Raw genomic sequence first — 20,208 nt, forward strand, 5'->3', positions numbered from 1 at the left:
TGTAACAAAGAGAGCAATGCTTAACCATGCTATTTCTAATAATATAGAGGGGCATTTTATATTCTGAAGTTGTTCGAGTAACTAAAGCTAGCATAGGAAACACCGAGCTACTTCTTTTCATTAAGGTTGCTTTTTAGACAATATTTGCAGCTAAGGATTGAGAAACTTACCTGAAATTTGTTACAAACATAATTGAACTATCAATGAGCCGTGATAGCAGCACTTGCTCCATCAATGAACCTTAATATTTGGTGGCTAATTGCAGGTGTATTGGCAGTTTTGGTATACGATGCAGAATGGGGAATTGCTCTGCATGTGTACTGGCTGTAAGGATATTGGGAATGATGGGATATGTTGATTTTCTGTAGTATTCTGATTGTTAGAGTTTGAGACCTATCAGCTCATGCATCTGTAACGGCCAGTTATACTGATACATTAATGACACGTTTACTTACTTGGAATAGAAAATAATCATGAATCGGAGACAAGTGGAATGGGAGAAGAAAGGAATCGGTATTGATTCCGGAGGAATGATTCCTAAACTCATCTCCCCCATTCGTAATCGAATTCCCTAGTATTCAGGAATCGATTCATGATAAGGAGGGGGGACCTACATCCATTCCGATTCCTTCATGTGTTAGTAAACGCATGAATTCTTTTACCCGGAATCATTCCGATTGCTTTATGTGTTAGTAAACGCATGAATGTTTTTACCCCGTAATCATTCCCTTTCCTTCCAAGTAAGTAAACGTGCCCTAAGTAGGTTTTCACCTCTAGTCGCAGTAGTTTAGATCTTATGGAGTCATCAGCACCGTCAAAATCTTTTAAATTAATAAAATTTATTCTTTTCTAAAAAATAAAAAAAATAAAAAAAATAAATAAAGTAAACGTGCCGTTAGCTTTCTTTATAAGAAAATCACCATATATAGTCATATACAATAGACGCCAAAATGGAGAAAATTGAGGTCAGTATTATTTCCAGAGACGCCATTAAACCATCAGCTGCTTCCTCTTCACTACACCCTTACAAGCTTTCCATCACCGATCAGTTCACTCCCACAATGTATTTCCCAGTTATATTCTTCTACCCCATTACTGACCCTGTCTTCAATCTTCCTCAAACCTTAACCGACTTGAAAAACACTGTTTCCCAGGCTCTCACTTTGTACTATCCACTCTCCGGAAGGATAAAAAACAACCTATACATTGATGATTTCGAAGCAGGCATCCCCTACGTTGAGGCCCGAGTGAATTGTCACATGATTGATTTTCTAAGGCTTCCGAAAATCGAGTGGCTAAATGAGTTTGTTCCAATAGCTCCATATCGCAAGGAAACAATATCTGAGCTTCTTCCCTTGCTTGGAATTCAAGTCAACATTTTCGACTCTGGAATAGCAATCGGCGTCTCTTTCTCTCACAAGATCAACGATGGCGAAACGGCAAACTGTTTTCTCAAGTCCTGGGTTGCTATTTTTCGTGGGTATCGTAACAAAATCATACATCCTAATCTCTCTCAAGCTGCATTACTTTTGCCATCGAGGGATGACTTGCCTGAAAAGTATGTAGCTATGATGGAAAGGTTGTGGTTTGGCGAGAAAAAAGTTGTTACAAGGAGATTTGTATTTGATGCGAAAGCCATATCCGCACTTCAAGATGAAGGGAAGAGCGAGTACGTGCCCAAACCATCACGTGTTCAGGCCCTCACTGGTTTTCTCTGGAAACATCAACTCGCTGCTTCTCGGGCATTATCATCAGGTAAATCAGTTTAGCAGCAAGCCAAATAATAAAGCAAGTAAATAACAACCTTTTTTCTGTTTCTCGAAACAACTAGGGTTGAAAATAAAATAAAATAAAAAACAAGAAGAAGAAAGAAATATATTAATTTGGGATATAAAAAATAATTGATTCTGTCTTGACATATAATTATAATTTGTCCTCTAATTAAATTACAAAGTTCTTTGTTTTCAGCCAATGAGAGTTGGTTCAGTTGGCAAGGGCGGACTTGAGGAGTAAACCCACACAAGTTCGATCCCGCTACCAACAATCTCTCATTTGGTGGGCAATCTAGAAAATGTCCTGCATAATTCCATACCAATAAGCTGGGCTGGGACACTGGCCAGATTCATAAGTCCTGTTGGATTGAGGTCGTAGGTTTGCCCTGACCTTGGTAGTGTAGGAAAGCCTCCCTCTTACCTAAACTTTTTCTATCCAAAAAAAAAAAAAGTTCTTTGTTTTCACTCTCATACTCAAAGTATTAATTAACCCCCAAACTGCACACCCTATGTATCCTTCTTATTCTCATTTCTTGCTTATTGATTTAGGTATCAATAACCTCAGTCAAATTTTAATTGGATTTAACAACTACCCAAATTATGTTTTCTTTGGAACCCTAGTTGAGGCTCTGTGATTGTCACAACAGCTTACAACCTCCACAATTATCGGTTTGAGCAAGACGACCCAGTAGTTTGGATCATATGCTGGAAGCCTGAATGAAACCTAAAAAAATTTACCAATTTCATATTTTTTTAATATTTTTTTTTCTACATTACATATATAAGTTATATGACTGTGTTGACATGTTGCTCATATTATGAGAAAATTAATGAATTTACAGGTACTTCAACAAGATTTTCCTTCGCATCCCAGGCAGTGAACTTAAGGTCAAAAATGAACATGAAAACGACGTTGGACAATGCCATTGGTAATATCTTTTTGTGGGCTCCGGCACTGCTAGATCTAAATGATACAGCACCAGAGAGCAGTGATCTTAAGTTGTGTGACTTGGTTAACTTACTCAATGAATCTATCAAAGAATTTAACAGTGATTACTTGGAGACTTTGATGGGTAAAGAGGGATATGGAGGCATGTGTGATTTGCTAGATTTCATGGAAGAGGGGAGTTCTTTTGAACCAGCACCAGAGTTTTATTCATTCTCAAGCTGGACTAGATTTTTTGACCAAGTTGATTTTGGATGGGGGAGGCCATTTTGGGTTGGAGTCTCGGGGAGAGTTGAGACTAATAATTTCACAACATTCGTTGAAACACAATGCGATGATGGAATTGAAGCGTGGGTGACTCTAGATGGAAAACAAATGGCTATGCTAGAACAAGATCCACAGTTTTTAGCATTTGCATCTCCAAACCCGCGAATTTCAATAGCCTCTTCAGTTGGTATTGATTAAATGTTTCCATTTTGTGGTGAATAAGGGTTAAATTAGTTCACCAGCCAATCAATAAAGTTTACAATAAAATCCAGGGCTTCATATTGATTGAGCTTTTTTTTTGGAAAAGGAGCCCGTAGGGCGAATATATATTCATCAAAAGCCAAAAGAGGCCATTACATACTCTTCCGCTGCCATCTATAGACAGACAAGAAGATAGTGGTAGTACCCACAATGGTACATAGAAACTAGACCCACTCATTGTACAATTAATACGTAGACATAACGGAAACCCTAGTTTCGGCGTTTTGAGAAATTCGGCTCGTCCGGCGGCGCTCCGGGTCGGTGTAGGTTCGCCTCGCCGCTATCGGGTTGCTGCCGGACAGGCGTTGAACCCTACTTGCTTGGGACGGTCTGAAAGAGAGGCGTTGGGCTCAAGGTGTTGGTAGGGGTGGGCAACCAAAACCGAAATCCCGGTCCCGTCCCGAAACCGTCCCGAAATCCGCCGAAACGGGACGGGATCAAAATTTAAAATTTACTATTTGGGCCCGTCCCGTCCCGTCCAGTGAAAACGGGATCGGTGTCGGTTCTCATTTTCTATGTCCCGTTTGGGCCCGTCCCGTACCGATTTATATATATATATATATATAATATGTATAATTTATATTATCTTTGCTCCTATTTTCTTTTGTCTTGGTCTTGTCTCCATCTCTCTCTTGATAGGAGCATTTTAATGCGACGTTTTAACTGTTATTTCCCTATATTTTCTGCGTTATTTCCTTAATAAAACTCTGTTTAGGAAAGTTTCCATTCTTTGATTGGGAAAGTTCCTAATTGTAGAAAGTTTCCGTTTTGTAGTTTCTATTTTCCATTTTTAGAAAGTTTCCATTTTAGTTTAGGAAAGTTTCCATTTCTTATTTTAGAAATCTTCTATTTTCAGGTTTTTGGAATAAATAAGCTGAATTGAGTTCATAAATGGAACGAGAAGCTTCATGAAGATGACATGGCAAGGAGAGAATCAAGGAAGAGTTTTTTTTTAAAAAAAGGAAAATATATTTTCCTTGGGGATTAAATTTGCCGTGTAATACTTAAGGAAAAACAAGGTGACAACGTGGGAATTAAAGATGATTGATTGAGGATTTCAAGGAGAGATTTTCTTGGGAGACTTTTATGGAAAGAAATATTGTTGGAGGAATAATTTGGTGTGATTGCCAACGTGAAAATCAGAAATAATCAAGGAGATGACGCCAAGAGAGATTCAAGGGAGATATTTATGGAAGGAAAATATGTGTGCACCAAGGAAAAACTAAAAAGGCGTCTAGATTCATCCCTAAATTCCCTAAAGGAATGTTGGCCGAAATTCATGAAGAAAATCAGAATAATTTCAAGGAAATTCGGCAATTAAATATTAGGGAGGTATTTTAGAGAACTTTGATTGGTTGGAACACATCACAAGGCTTACTTGGCATTCTATGATTGGTTGGACCACATCACAAGCTTACTTGGCGAATTCTCATTGGTGGAAGCTATGTGGAAATTTCTGATTGCTTTGTGAATCCTAGCCGTGCTCCTATATATACCCACCTCTTTGACGTTGAGAGGGGTTCCACACACCTTAGAAAAATTCAGAAAAATTATATTGTTGTCGTGAGCTTCTCCCATCTTCTCTCCATCCTCTAAAGCAAGCCACGGAGTTCAAGCAAGGCCGAAGGGAGAAGAAGGAGCCGTGACCTATTCCTCCACCATCCACCATTGAAGACTTGCTTTCAAGCTTCAAGGATCACAACGAAAATCATTCATCCTCATCTTCCATCCACGGTGTAATTCGACCTCTACTTTGTAACCTTTGTTTGAATTTCGTTGGTTTTGCTTTAGTTGACATTCATGATTGAACAAAGTTATTATTTCTGGAATTTTATATGATTGAATGAAATTTTCAGATTCTATTATTGTAATTCGAGAGTTGCTTATGTGAGTTTGTTTAATTAAATTTGCTTTATAGATATCTTTTGTATTTTAATCTTATGTGGTTCGAAACACTTAGGGTTTTGATATGAATGGTGCTAGATTTAAGAACATAAAATCAACTTTTTGTTTTGTGTAACTTGAATCGAAGTAGTAAAGGTTTTGGACAAAAACCGAATTTAATTAAAGAGGATTGCAATTAGGTGGACTTTTTCATACTAAGTTGCACACTTGAGTTGATAGCCTTTCTTTGTTCTTAATGCGTTAAACATGTCATGATTGACTAGCTTTCTAGGGCTTGATTACATGTTTGATAGGATTAATCTTTGTGCTTTCACTTAGGTTAATTAGCACTGAAAAGTAAAAAATGGGAATTCATTTGCTTTCGAATGTTTCACATGATCAACTCCTTTCTCATGACTTAGATGAACAATATTAGGGTTTAATCGAATTTGATCATAGTTTCGGTTTTGATCTTTGTTCTCTCATTCCACCCGTGTATATATGTTTTTACATTTTCTTTATTTTATTTATTTTAGTTTTTAATTTAATAATCCTAAAACCCCCTTTTGTGTTCATTTGTATATATTTTTATTCTTTGTTTTATTTTTGTAAATAATACTTTTTACTTTTATTAATTTGTTTTTGCAATTACAGGTGTACCCTCAATCCCCGGAATAGAACGATCCCTATTTACTATATACTAACGATGACATTTCAGGGTTAAATTATGCGCTTGCTTTTAGCGTATCATCTCTCACCTTTTATTAGTTTATTCCTCCTAGTTTCTTTCTTGTCCCCCTTCTTTTCTTTCTTCTCCCTCTCTCTTCCCCCCGTCTTCACCTCTCTCTGGCCCTCCCTCCCCAGTTTCTTTTCTTTCTTCTCCCTCTCTCTCCTCGTCCGTTTTCACATCTCTCTGATAAATTAATGTCTGGTAAACCGACCAAAATTGATCTGGACAAGGACACCCGAATTGATGTGCGATGCCAGGTTTATCTTCTTCACTTACTCCTTAGCATAATTCATATCTTTTTTGTCGAGTTAATTGGAATTTATTCATGAGGTGATTTGTTTGCATTGCCAGATTCATCAATTGACTTTCAGTCCTCATACAGATGCCAAAGGGATTATGGATCTGGTGAAGTTTCTTTCTCCCAAGCACGTGATACTTGTTCATGGTGAGAAGCCTAGGATGGCTACTCTGAAAGGAAGAATTCAATCCGAACTGGGAATTCAAAGTTGCTCAAATCCAAACTTCAAGTTTTCCACAGGCGGCTCAGAACACGAACAAATCCAAACTCCGATGCATTTTTTTTTTCGGGATGTCCCGGTCCCGACCCGGTACTGTTCGGGTTCGGGCCCGTCGGGATCACTTCTCAAAATAGCATTAACCGTCCCGTCCCGTCCCGAAAAATAATTCCGGGCCCGGGATCGGGATTACCAAGATCTCGGCCCGTCCCGGCCCGTGCCCAGCCCTAGGTGTTGGACAGGGCGAGATGATTTCCAGATGAAGTCTCTGGGTGTGTTCGCGTTGTGTTGTGCAGGGAAGGGACTCCGGCGTGGGCTCTGCAGATTCAGGCAGCGGGATGATTTCTGATAGGTTGAACGGCGGCGTGGTTCTCAGGAACTGTCGGCGGCGAGAAACTGGAAGATTCGGGTGGCTCGTGATTCTGGTGAGTAGCGAGGCCGAGTGGTGGCCGTGGTCTGCTGGGGTGGGCCGACTCGACTTGGTTGGGCGTGGTCGGCGTGGCGGATTTCGGTGGACAGATGGTGGAAGCAGACGGCGCTGCACGGATGCACAAGGAGGTGAAGTTTGGGCCGGTTCCAGATCCTGCTGGGCCTTGTGCTATTTGGGCTCCCCCTTTTGGGCTACCTTCTGAGCTCTATTTGGGCTAGGGCTTTGGCTTTGGCCCAATTCTATGTTTATGGCTTTTAGCCTTTTTACAATAAGGTTCCGCTTGCAGGGACAGTCTAGGCACTTTTGTGCATTTAGTTTTTTGCATTTGGTCTGGTCTTGTCGACATAATTCTCAGTGGATCTAGGTGTACACCAATTTAGGTCTCTAGGCAGCTAGGTTTATTGGTTAAAGAGTTAGGTTAGGAGGGCCGGATCTTTCTTGCGCCTCCGACGTAGTACCAAAGGGGGATCCCGCTATGTCTATGATGTATTCAATGTCAAATGAGTGACCTAGTTTCTATGTACCACTGTGGGTACTAACACATCTTCTTGTCTGTCTTAGATGGCAACGGAAGGGTATGTAAGGGCCATTATGGCTTTTGATCAATATATTGGCTTTGCCTTCTTTAAAAAAAAAAAATATATGTAGACATAGCGGGAATCCCCCTTTGGTACTACGCCGGAGGTGGTAGAAAGATCCGGCCCTCCCAACCTAACTCTTTAACCAATAAACCTAGCTGCCTAGAGACCTCAATTGGTGTACACCTAGATCCACTAAGAATTAAGCTGACAAGACCAGACCAAATGCAAAAACTAAATGCACAAAAGTGCCTAGACTGTCCCTGGAAACGGAACATTATTGTAATTTAGACAAAAACTAAATAACATAGTGTTGGGCCAAGGCCAAAACCCTAGCCCAAAGTCGAAGCCCAACTGCTCCCAAGGAGAGCCTAAACTCTAGGTCCAGCAGGTTGCTGCAGCAAGCCCAAAACCTAGTCCCAACGCACAGTAATTGTGTAGCGCCTCCGCCGCAACCAGGGCTTCATATTGATTGAGCTTTTGATTACTGCATCAACCTATTTAATCAAAGATTTGTGGAATTTATGAGATAAATTAATCCATCGGTTGAAGGTAAGAGACTGAAGCATGTAACTTGGAGGAAAAAAGAAATGCTTATATCGGAAAAAGATATTTGGTACAATTCTTTAGCAATTGCTTCCCCAAACCCCGGCATTCCAACTCACATCACATGAGTTCTAATAATTTTAGTTCTTTAATTAGCATAACTATTAATTTGGTTCACCATGGTAGCATAACTTGAGTTTCTCCCCAGTCTTTTAAGGAACCATTATGTATCTATTTTACGATTGTATTTTAATAAACTCGGGCGGATGAGTATAAGTCACACATTTAAAAGGTATCGGTTATTTTATAACTCTGCACGTGCATTAATCAATTAACAAATCAGTTCTTCCATTGAAAATTGTGGCAAAAGTTCTACATTGAAGACTTGGCCAATCAAGTAACAATTCAATCTCCATATTGGATACTTGATAACAATCCAATAATTTGAGTATTTTCGGTGGTTTAAAGAATTTAATTTGGGTCCGTAACGACATGATTTCAGATATGTAGTATGTACTAATCATTATGTACAGCTTTCAGATATTCATCTGTCTTCCCACCTGAACCTCATCCGCTAGCTAATGAAAAGGGTTCTTTCGTAAGACTAAATCAGTTACCTCCTTCCTGCATCCGGCCGCTGGAAGTTATGATCTAGGCATGACATGATACCCTGTATGGTGATTCATGACATTTTTTTAAAACGTTCCAGCCAGTTTATGAAACCTTATTGCTTGATTTAATTTTAGTTGGAAGGTTCTGGAAACTGGCCTATGGATGATGTAGCAATTGAGAAAACTAAATCAGCATTCCTTCTTCAAATCGGAGAGAGGTGGGTGGACTGGCGTTGCTCTCAATACTAGTTACTCTCTTTTGAAATATCTATCTGTAAAAAATTTATCTGGATGACATGTATAGCCACTGAGGATGATGTGGATGTTTTTGTGTCTGGATATGCCTTTCGTCTTAAAATTTGGCATGAGAGAGGCCTGACTTTGTTGAGACGAGAAAGTAGGAAATTGACTCACTTATTTACTTATGACCTGTTTTCAGATTAATGGACTCTGTTCTTTTTGAAAAGAAAGGAGATGTCAGATTTTCTTGATGCTGACCCCTTGAAATTCTTTCGGACTGCAGCTGGGAATGAACACGTGAAGAAGGTTTCTAATGTGGACAAGGAACTATACTTTCGCAGTCAACATTCCAGCATGATAAATGGATTCCAGACTTGTTTCCCAGCATATGGGCCAGTTGTTAGGTAGGCTTTAGCATTTGCATTCTAATCAATAGTTAATCTGTTACTGCATGTAACTCGATTGGTTTCATTTGAAGGCTTGCAAAACGATGGGCTGCTTCACATCTATTTTCGGCTAGCTTGGTAGAGGAGGCAATTGAGCTATTGGTAGCATATATATTTTTGAAGCCTTTACCATTTAATGCTCCATGCTCACGGGTCACTGGATTTTTAAGGTTGGTATTTCTATATCCAATTTCCAGGGAATTCAGATAGTTCTTAATGATACTTTTGCACAGAGATAGACCAACCAAAACGATTACCTTCACTTTTTATATTTGAACATCTAAGTTTTCTAGGAAAATTTCAGTGGTGTATTTTTCACTATCTTCTTCACCTAATACTGTCCTGTCCTATATATGGTAATTTCATCAACAGGTTCCTGCGATTACTATCAGATTATGACTGGACCTTTTCTGCATTAGTTGTTGACATAAATAATGATTTAACATCAAATGATGAGAAAGAGATAAGAGTAAGTTTTGCAACCTTCCTCTGATTCTTGTTGTTCTCTTACTTATCTTGACTGCTACTAATAGCAGCTCCACTTCAGGAGAACTTCATGTTAAGTAGAAAAGGTTATGAAGAAAATCCTCAAAATGTAAACTCAGCAATGTTCCTAGCTACATCCTACGACAAGGCATCTGAGGCTTGGACCAAATTTTCACCAAACTCAATGGTTAGTAGATCCTTGTTGTTGATTTGTTCACAATATTAATTTTGTTTGAAATTCTTGATGCTCTGTCTCGCATTAGATCTGTGATGCTTTTCCTCATCCTGCCTATTTTATAAAGTTCAATGACTTTTTAATGCCAGATACTTTTCCATTATAATGCGTTTGCTAATTTCTTTTCGTTAGTCAGTTTGGAACTCGGTTTTCATGTGTACATGAATTATAGCATGGAGGACTTTCTTTTGTTCATATGATGATTGTGATTAAAAATTCGGGACTTGTTGAAACCATTTACTGACAGAACATTGTGATGCAGCAGAGAGCAACAGTTGGTGAGTGTGATTTGGGTGGGTTTGGGAATGTTGAGAGATTAAGAAAGCAAAATGGTTATAGAAGAAACAGAGGGTTATTAGCTGTAGAAGGGAGAAATATAATGAGGGAGGTTAGGGGAGAGAAACCAAGGCACCAAGCCTTCAATGAGATTTAATTTTAATTCATTCCAATGTGATTTGGGTTTACAATGGCTACCCATATATTTATAGGCTTCAAACACAACCCTTAGACTCCTAGAACACCAGAAGACTCAAATAAAGACTTTGTACTAATAAGACCCTTGAATACTTAAAGACTTAAATAGACATAAAGACACACTTCAAGACCCTTGAGTACTCAACCTTAGATTTAATAGACTCTTAAAAGAACTAGGCTCATAATTATTCTTCATGAAACTGAAAATTAACCTAGCAAGACCCTTAAACTACCATGGAGATTTTCCTTTGGACCAAAAAGGGTTGGGCTTAGTCTTAGGCTTCCAAAGAGGATATTTCTTTTCCAACCAACTTATGGCTGCTGCATTACATTGAAATGAGTAATCTTCCATAGAAGGATGCATCTGTGAAAATTGTTTTGCTGGCACTACCAAATTATATGGCTGCACAAGTGCAGTAACTCTTCCTCTCTGAATATGCTATGTATTATAGTGACTCTCTTTCCTATTGCTTATCCAAATATTGATCTTGTTGAATATGGAAGGAGCTAAAAAGGTTGATGGCTTATGCTGGAAGCAGTGCAAACTTGTTGACCAAACTGATATTGGAGGACCATAGTGATTCTTATAGATGGGAGGTGAGCCACACAAATTTCAAGTGTTATCCACTTATGATTTAGGTATGTACAATTGATTAAAGTGTACGTATTGGCTTGCAGTGCCTTTTTCGAACTCCTTTGAACAATTATGATGCTGTAATTCTTCTCCATAGAGAAAAATTACCTTATCCCCAACGCCTTCTCTTTCCATCAGAATTACATCAAGGTAGATTTTCTATGTGACCCTGGTGTTTGTGTCCTATGGCTTTACTGTTCTCTCTACCCTTTTCTGACAATGCACATGCTCATTTTGGGCAGGGGTTCATGTGGCACGTGGGAATGCGAGCAAGGGTTTCCACCCCTTTCTTTTGCCTGGAGATTTTAAAGGAAGCTCAGAGGATCTAAGAAACAAAGTATTGGTAAACTTCGATCCGCTGAGGTGTTTTGTTGGGGATCTAGAGGCAAGTATTATAGAATGCCTTGATTTATTTATTTATTATCATATGAAATCATTACTTCTTGTATTTGGTCGATGCTGTAGTTGCTCACATCCACTTTTCTTCAATGTAGAAAGAGTACTCAAACACTTTCAAGCTATGGTATGATTGTCTGGGTGGTGATGCTGTTGGAATAACATGGGGAGGATGTATTTCAAAGGTATAGATAGAAGTGGAAGTGGATGTGGCATTAGTCAGTTAAAGAAATGTTCCCAATGTGTATTGGTAATTCTCAAGGAAAGCTTTAATCACTATCTTCGCATATTAATCAGTTGTATTCTGATAATGTTTGCAGAAACGGGGCCGGGAAGAAGCAGATGAGGAAGTAAAGGATCCAATTGATTTGTTAAAAGATGTTGGTAAAGTTGGAACAGGGTTCGTCAGGGGCATTTATCTTCTAAAAGCCCCAAGGCGGTCGTAATTGATCTATTAGATTCTAAAACACTGAAAGATTCCTGTATCACAAAAATTTTGCTCCTAGAGTTACTGCTGCTTTATAGCTACGTACACCAGTAGAGACCTCCTGCACCTTGGAAATGTGTGAGGACAGGTTGATCGAGGTTAGAGGATCTTGTTTGTACCATTTTCAGTGTCAGATTTACTGAATTGCAATTCCAGTACTCTAGAACAGAAGAAATGGAAGCGTTTTGTACAGTTGTATTTCTGGCCACGAGAATTTTGACGATCCCCAATTGTAGCATGTTAAAATTTGGGGTTGTTAAAGCGTATTTGCGGATATTGAACTATATTATACTTTCATTTGAATGAAAGTAAGTCGTCATATAATAATAAGTTAAAGTTGAAATTTCCTAAATTACAAAGATGACATCAGAGAGGATACAAGGCCAGTTCATACCCAAGATTCACTACAGGGGCATCTATGATAATCAACAAGTATTCTCATAAGAAATCAATCATCCAAGAATTTGAACAAAATAAGGTGCGGCCATATATGATTAAGGACTAAAATATTGAATATTGAGGAAATATTGATAGTTTGAAAATTAGAAAATTTTTTTGATCAAAAAAGAACTTCATTAATAATGAACTGCTTACAACGAGTTTTAGGCGACATCTCTGAATCAGAAATTGCCTCTAGACTTCACACTGGAAATCTATACTGACTGACTCTAAACTTGCACTACAACTATATGACAAAGACAAAAGCGCAGGAGCAGTGAATCCTTGACATCTCATCTCTCGTCCAGCCAGTAAGAACTTCTAAAACTAGACAACTCACTGGTGTCGACACTAAACTCAACAACCAGAGTCCTCCTAACCAGCTTTGGATCGACCAAGCCAACACTCATTGTGACCTAAACTCGACCAAAGGATTGCCGAATATTCAGACCTGGGACTAACGAAAACCATCACCACCCTATTGTCAACACCATCCATCCACCACCGCTCCAAATCGCCATTGCCTCCGACCCGATCCCAGATAGGAAGGACCCACTAGAAGGCCAAGGATGATTGTCTATGCCATAGACAGACATTTTCGCCATCGCTGCTGACCCAACTCCAGAACAGGAACGTCCCACTAGGAGGCCGAAGAGAAGATTGTCTCTGCCACAACCTGCAGTGGCTTATTTCTAACAAAGCCTTAAAATAAAACCAAACCCTAAAGCACTAGTAACAACCAAGCCCTAAAGGTAGAAACTTATTACCCCAACTAACAAAATAACCTAAAAACCATCAAAATAACATAATATGGGTCCAAGGCCAAAGGCCCGGCCCAATAAACACCAAACCCAGCTCGCAATTGAAAGCTGCAGATGCAGCACCTCCACCGTCGAGCAAGCCTGACTCTTGCCGTCCAACCACCAACTGCAGCTCCGTCGTCCCCTATTCCGATCGCCGGCCATCTCTCCTGCCCTCCATCATCCCTGTTGCCGCAACAAGTAACGCAACCCCTCCAGACCCTCCCCTCCTCAGAAAGGCGTCAAACAAACCAAATCGGATCAGAAAAATCTGATCTGATCTGCACACAACCAATCCAAATCTTGCCGTCATCCACTCCTTACCATCAGACGACCACCCTACTCGCCGACCAAGCTTCGATCTAAGGCGGAGCGATCCCGACGTCACCATCCATCCCTCAAGCCGCTGCTATTTTACCCCGACAAGGCCTGCAAGCACTCGGAACAGCAAAGCCACCACCGCACCGCCTTCAATCCGACTGGGCTTCATATAGTACCACTCAACTACATCATCATCCCATCCGGCGGCACTCGACGCACGCCGGCGAGGCCAGTAGCCTACACCCACGCCACGGCGCAGCCGGACGAGAACAAGGAAAAACCGAGACAAAGTTTTCTAGGGTTAGGGGGCTTTTTTCGCGATATATGAAATCTTTGAAAATTAGAAATTTAGATGAAAATATCGATCTTAGTAAATTTTCAGAAAAAATGATGGAAATTTAGAAAATAATATGGAAATCATTAATGAATTTTCATGAAATGTTTACATAATCAGTTATCTATAATATTTCAAAAAAAAAAAAAAAAGTTTAATAAACTACAATTGTATAGGCATGTTTTTGTGGCCTTCTCACCTGGTGGAATCATACCACTATTGTTTCCTATCTGGTTAGGTTTTCCAAATGGGTTTGTAGTTAATTGTTATCACCTTGGTATGGTGCGGTACGTACTTCAACAGGGTGCATACCCGGTGTACGGTTCAGAAGCTACCTTCGGAGGTCCTGGAAGTATCGAAACGAAGAACACCCAACAATGGCTCTGACTCTCTCCCGAGAGCAATATCGCCAGTTCCTCTATTTGACGAGCGGCGACAAAACTTTTTGCTTGCTTCTCTATTCATATTGCAGCGACGATAATTCTCTTCTTCTACCTCTCTCGTTGGTTAGAGGAGGCGGTTTTGATGATGTTGGTGGGTTGGGGATAGAAACCCTAGTTGACCGGATCTGGTTTGGTGTTTCTATTGGTAGAGATGATGGATCTGCTCTTGATCGTTGATCTATGGTGGCAAGCGGCAGAGTGATTGGAGTACTGCTTCGTCGCGGGGCAGCGTTAGACCCTATGGGGAATCTGGGCGAGGCAAGGGCTTCATCTTCTTCTCCATTTCCTTGCAGTCTTCCGACGACGATAGTGGCACAACTTTCGGGGATGGAGCAACTGGTATGAGTCTTGGGTTAATGAGGACGGAGTCTCGGGTCTTCGATGGTGGAGGCGGAATTTTGCCTTGGGTTGCTGGCATAGGGGTTGTGTTGGTAGCCACCGGTGGCGCTTGGGACGGAGATGGAGGATGCATAGAGGTTAGCAGTGGTGGCGACAACTGTGAGGAAGCTGGAGGACGCGACAAAGCTTGGGCGGCGGCTGACGTGTGGAAGCTGGGCATTGTGCTCCTAGGGTTTAAAGGTGACGTGTCATCTTCTAGGGCTAGCTTAATTTAATTTATGTTTTGGGTCGCAAAAACCAGTGCCTTAGTTGAACCATTTTATGTCTGCTTCGAGATTTCTTGATTTTTGTTAGAATAAAGGTGCGTGGATTTCCTAAAAGGTGGGTGTACTCGGGATTTTTGGGGTTTTATTCTTCTAGAATAGGATTTCAGGAGGCTCTAAGGAACGATTCCTTCTGTCGACCCCTTAGGGGTGTTTCGTTTTTGTACTGCTTGCTGAATATTAATTAAAGGGCTGACCTATTTTCCTTAAAAAAAAAAAAAGTAACTCGTCATATAATAATAAGTTAAAGTTGAAATTTCCTAAATTACAAAGATGACATCAGAGAGGATACAAGGCCAGTTCATACCCAAGATTCACTACAAGGGCATCTATGATAATCAACGAGTATTCTCATAAGAAATCAATCATACAAGAATTTGAACAAAATAAGGTGCGGCCGTATATGATTAAGGACTAAAATATTGAATATTGAGGACATATTGATAGTCTGAAAATTAGAAATTCAGATGGAAATATCGATCTCAGTAAATTTTTAGAAAAAATGATGGAAATTTAAAGGATAACATGGAAATCATTAATGAATTTTCATGAAATGTTTACATCATCAGTTATCTATAGTATTTCAAAAAAAAAAAAAGTTTAATAAATTACAATTGTATAGGCACGTTTTTGTGGCCTTCTTACCTGGTGGAATCATACCACTACTGTTTCCTATTTGGTTAGGTTTTCCAAATGGATTTGTAGTTAATTGCTATTACCTTGGTATGGTGCGGTACGCACTTCATCAGGGTGCACACTGGGTGTATGGTTCAGAAGCTACCTTTGGAGGTCCTGGAAGTATCGAAACGAAATGCATATGCTATATCATTTCCGTCAGGAGTTTCCCAAAATTTTTTGAAATTTTTCCGTACATTTCCACGAAATTCTTAATTTCTGAAATATCAACACACAAAATATATTTAAAAATTCACGCCGAAATTTTGTCCGAAATTTCTATGAAATTTGAATGCTACCTACAATGAAGTTTTTAATCATATTTTCATAGAGAAAAAATGAAATTTTGATTTTTTTTTTCCAATCAAGTTGAATACAACAAAAAACCTTTTTGCTTTTATCAGCGACCCAAATCATTTCCAAAATTTATGTACATAAAAGCAGTATTGTATGATACTAAATGGAAACAGTCCAACCATATGGATCTAACCACATCGTAGTAACACTTATTCTTAATACTTTACATTGCTTTTGCTGTACTTGTTTATTTTCATTTACTAGCTAGTGTGTGTGTGTGATGAAAATAAAAAGAACTCTTTCATTGAATTTTTCTTATTTGGGTATTAAGGTTGGATTATGAGATATTAGTAGCTGGCTCATCAAATACTTTGAAGGTGTTTAGAGCCTGTTTTGAATTATTTTTTAAGTTGTTACTAGCATTTCTTTGGATTGTTTTTCACATAGACTTTTCTAGTTATTTGCATTGTATTATTTGGTGATAAAGATTTTGGTCTCATCTCTCTTTCTCTTTTGTAATATTTCTTTTCCATTCAATAAAACTTCGAGTTAGGGGAAAGATTAACCCTTAACTTGCTTACCCAAAAAAAAAATGTACTTGTGTGCTAATAGTATCAAGGATTTTCCTGTGGTCTGTGACGATGTGAGAATTTTCTTTCGTTTTTGGTTAATGGGAATCAAAATTTTTACATTGTTTATTAGTTTAAAGGATTAGGTGTTAAACAGAATAATTTATAGAATCCATAGATTAAATCTTGGTATTTTCAATCAGTTTTTAGGTTTCATTCCACATATTTTAGCAACATATACAAAAAACAAGCCTGAATTTGATACAAACTGGACAATATTCATCCTAAATCCTAATTCCATATATGAGACATTTTAGTATTTTCTTATTAGTTTCTCTTATACATACTTTAGGTGACAATACACAATAGTCTAAACCGAGGGAAAATTATTATGGAAAAAGATGCAAATGAATCGATGAGCAGCCAAATTTCATGAATAGCTCAATGGAATCAAACCAAATGGAAGATTTTACGATTAACAAGACTATCAATCTCACTTTACAAAAATAACAGGAAAAAAAAAGAGGAAATTGAATGTAACTAGAGAAATAACTCGATAAATAATTGGAAGAACAAACCAGTGACTCATCTGCTTGGAGATTTCTTCCACTCCTTTCCTCCATTCCCGCCTTCTTCGAAGCTAGGCCTCTGGCCCATGTTGTACTTGGGAGTTTCTTTCCTGCTGTGGGCTCACTAGCTTTGGGTACGTATATGGGCTCACGCCCAAGTTTTGTGTTCTATCAAGAATCAAGTACTTATCCACAACATGTCAAAGTTCGTTGAACTTCATTCCAATATTAACTCATTACACACACACACAAACAATTGACTATAATTAAGGATTAGGCCAAATATTGTGAATTTAAATTGTTGAGAATATCATAGAGGGCGGCGCGACTATTCTTGGTAGAGAAGATGAGACTTCCCCCTTCTCTTTCTTGTCATAATGAGGAGATGGGACTTCCCCCCTCCCTCTAGTCATAATGGTGGCGCTACTATTCTTGGTAAAGAAGATAAGATTTCCCCCTCTCTCTTTCTAATCATAGTGGTGGCGCTAATATTCTTAATAAAGAAGATGGGACTTCCTCCTCTCTCTTTCTTGTCATAATGGTGATGAAAGTTTTCATTGGCTTGAGTTTTGTAACAGTGAGACTTTGTTCTGACGTTATGCTTTTTCCAAGGTTCCAAATTTCTCCGAAACTACTGAAATTTTCATTGAAATTTCCGTAATTTAGAAGTATCGAAGCGAAATTCCTATGCAATATCATTTCCGTTAGGAGTTTCCCGAATTTTTTTTGAAATTTTCCGCACATTTCCACAAAATTATTAATTTATGAAATATCTACACACATAAAATATATTTAAAAATTCACACCGAAATTTTGTCGGAAATTTCTATGAAATTTGTATGCCACCGACAACGAAGTTTTTTACTCATATTTTCATAGAGAAAAATTGAAATTTTGATTTTTTTTCCCCAATCAAGTTGAATACAACAAAAAACCATTTTGCTTTTATCTGCCACCCAAATCATTTTCAAAATTCATGTACTTGGGAGCAGTATTGTACGATACTAAATGGAAGCAGTTCGACCATATGGAGCGAACCACATTGTAGTAACACTTATTCTTAATACTTTATATTGCTTTTGTTGTACCTGTTTATTTTCATTCACCAGTGTGTGTGTGTGTGACCAAGATAAAAACAACTCTTCCATGGGAGTTTTCTTATTTGGGTATTTGGGTTGGATTATGAGATATTAGTAGCTGGCTCATCAAATACTTTGGAGGTGTTTGGAGCCTGTTTTGAATTGTTTTTTAAGCTGTTATTAGCATTTCTTTGGATTGTTTTTTCACAGAGACTTTTCTTGTTATTTGCTTTGTATTATTTGGTGATAAAGATTTTGGTCTCATCTCTCTTTCTCTTTTGTAATATTTCTTTTCCATACAATAAAACTTCAAGTTAGGGGATAGATTTACCTAAAAAAAAAATGTACTTGTGTGCTAATAGTATCAAGGATTTTCTTGTGGTTAGTGATGATGTGAGAATTTTCTTTCATTTTTGGTTAATGGGAATCAAAACTTTTACATTGTTTATTAGTTTAAAGGATTAGGTGTACAACATAGTAGTTTATAGAATCCATAGATTAAATCTTGGTATTTTCAATCAGTTTTTAGGTTTCATTCAACATATTTTAGCAACATATACAAAAAACAAGCCTGAATTTGATACAAACTGGACAATACTCATCCTAAATCCTAATCCCATACATGAGACATTTTAATATTTTCTTATTAGTTTCTCTTATACATACTAAACAAGGTTACCATACACAATAGTCTAAACTGAGGGAAAAATATTATGGAAAAAGACGCAAATGAATCAATGAGTAGCCAAATTTCATGAACAGTTCAATGGAATCAAACCAAATGGAAGATTTTACGATTAACAATACCATAAACCTCACTTCATAAAACTAACAGAAAAAAAAAAAAAAGGAAATAGAATGTAACTAGAGAAATAACTCGATGAATACTTGGAAGAACAAACCAGTATCTCATCGGCTTGGAGATTTCTTCCCCTCTTTTTCTCCTTTCCTGCCTTCTTCGAAGCCAGGTCATTGGCCCATGTTGTACTTGGGTGTTTCTTTCCTGCTGTGGGCTCACTAGCTTTGAGTACATATATGGGCTCAGGCCAAAGTTTTGTGTTCTATCAAGAATCGGGTATTTGTCCACAACGTGTCATGGTTCGTTGAAGTTCATTCCATTAACTCATTACACATACACACACACACACACAAACATTTAACTATAATTAAGAATTAGGCCAAATATTGTGAATTTAAATTATTGAGAATATCATAGAATCGGGTACTTGTCCACAACGTGTCATGGTTCGTTGAACTTCATTCCATTAACTCATTACACACACACACAAACATTTGACTATAATTAAGGATTATGCCAAATATTGTGAATTAAAATTATTGAGAATATCATAGAAGGCAGTGCAACTATTCTTGGTAGAGAAGATGGGACATCCCCCCTCTCTTTCTGGTCATAATGAGAAGATGGGACTTCCCCCCTCTCTCTAGTCATAATGGTGGCGCTACTATATATTCTTGGTAATGAAGATGGGACTACCCCCTCTCTCTTTCTAGTCATAGTAGTGGCGCTATTATTCTTGGTAAAGAAGATGGGATTTCCCCTTCTCTGTTTCTAGTCATAGTGGTGGCGCTACTATTTTTGGTAAAGAAGATGAGACTTCCCCCTCTCTCTTTCTAGTCATAATGGCGACGGAAGTTTTCATTGGCTTGAGTTTTGTAACAGTGAGACTTTGTTCTGACGTTATGCTTTTTCCAAAGTTTCAAATTTCTCCGAAACTACTAAAATTTCCGTAATTTGGAAGTATCGAAGCGAAATTCATATACTATATCATTTCCGTTAGGAGTTTCCCGAATTTTTTGAAAATTTTCGTACATTTCCACAAAATTCTTAATTTTTGAAATATCTACACACACAAAATATATTGAAAAATTCACACCGAAATTTCTATAAAATTTGTATGCCACTGACAAAAAAGTTTTTTACTCATATTTTCATGGAGAAAAATTGAAATTTTGATTTTTTTTTTCCAATCGAGTTCAATAGAACAAAAAAACCTTTTAACTTTTATCTGCCACCCAAATCATTTTCAAAATTCATGTACTTTGGGGCAGTATTGTATGAAAC

At 38.3% G+C, this 20,208-nt stretch overlaps 3 protein-coding genes across 3 annotated transcripts; 2 read left to right on the top strand and 1 right to left on the bottom strand.

The window, feature by feature from the left end:
• The first annotated feature begins 950 nt into the window (after window positions 1–950).
• Window positions 951–7,923, top strand: LOC112188347 (stemmadenine O-acetyltransferase). Its single transcript, XM_024327442.2, has 3 exons — window positions 951–1,755; window positions 2,615–3,254; window positions 7,840–7,923. The coding sequence occupies exons 1-2, from the start codon at window positions 951–953 to the stop codon at window positions 3,181–3,183; spliced, it is 1,374 nt and encodes a 457-aa protein (XP_024183210.1). The 3' UTR covers window positions 3,184–3,254; window positions 7,840–7,923.
• A 908-nt stretch (window positions 7,924–8,831) lies between these two features.
• On the top strand, window positions 8,832–12,236 carry LOC112188348 (nucleolar protein 6). Its single transcript, XM_024327443.2, has 10 exons — window positions 8,832–8,937; window positions 9,064–9,184; window positions 9,259–9,396; window positions 9,599–9,695; window positions 9,774–9,899; window positions 10,926–11,018; window positions 11,100–11,205; window positions 11,298–11,440; window positions 11,550–11,636; window positions 11,772–12,236. The coding sequence occupies exons 1-10, from the start codon at window positions 8,832–8,834 to the stop codon at window positions 11,895–11,897; spliced, it is 1,143 nt and encodes a 380-aa protein (XP_024183211.1). The 3' UTR covers window positions 11,898–12,236.
• Window positions 12,237–14,512: 2,276 nt separating this feature from the next.
• On the bottom strand, window positions 14,513–14,833 carry LOC112183717 (lysine-rich arabinogalactan protein 19-like). Its single transcript, XM_024322063.1, has one exon. The coding sequence runs from the start codon at window positions 14,831–14,833 to the stop codon at window positions 14,513–14,515; it is 321 nt and encodes a 106-aa protein (XP_024177831.1).
• Between the last annotated feature and the right edge of the window lie 5,375 nt (window positions 14,834–20,208).

This window comes from Rosa chinensis, chromosome 2 (genome assembly GCF_002994745.2).
Source record: "Rosa chinensis cultivar Old Blush chromosome 2, RchiOBHm-V2, whole genome shotgun sequence".
NCBI lineage: Eukaryota > Viridiplantae > Streptophyta > Magnoliopsida > Rosales > Rosaceae > Rosa > Rosa chinensis.

Coding starts and splice junctions, on each gene's coding strand:
- LOC112188348 (XM_024327443.2), top strand. CDS start 8,832: ATGACATGTATAGCCACTGAGGATGATGTGGATGTTTTTGTGTCTGGA. Junction 9,185..9,258: donor GCATATGGGCCAGTTGTTAG/GTAGGCTTTAGC, acceptor TTTCATTTGAAG/GCTTGCAAAACGATGGGCTG. Junction 11,441..11,549: donor GTTTTGTTGGGGATCTAGAG/GCAAGTATTATA, acceptor TCTTCAATGTAG/AAAGAGTACTCAAACACTTT.
- LOC112188347 (XM_024327442.2), top strand. CDS start 951: ATGGAGAAAATTGAGGTCAGTATTATTTCCAGAGACGCCATTAAACCA. Junction 1,756..2,614: donor TTCTCGGGCATTATCATCAG/GTAAATCAGTTT, acceptor ATGAATTTACAG/GTACTTCAACAAGATTTTCC.
- LOC112183717 (XM_024322063.1), bottom strand. CDS start 14,833: ATGCCCAGCTTCCACACGTCAGCCGCCGCCCAAGCTTTGTCGCGTCCT.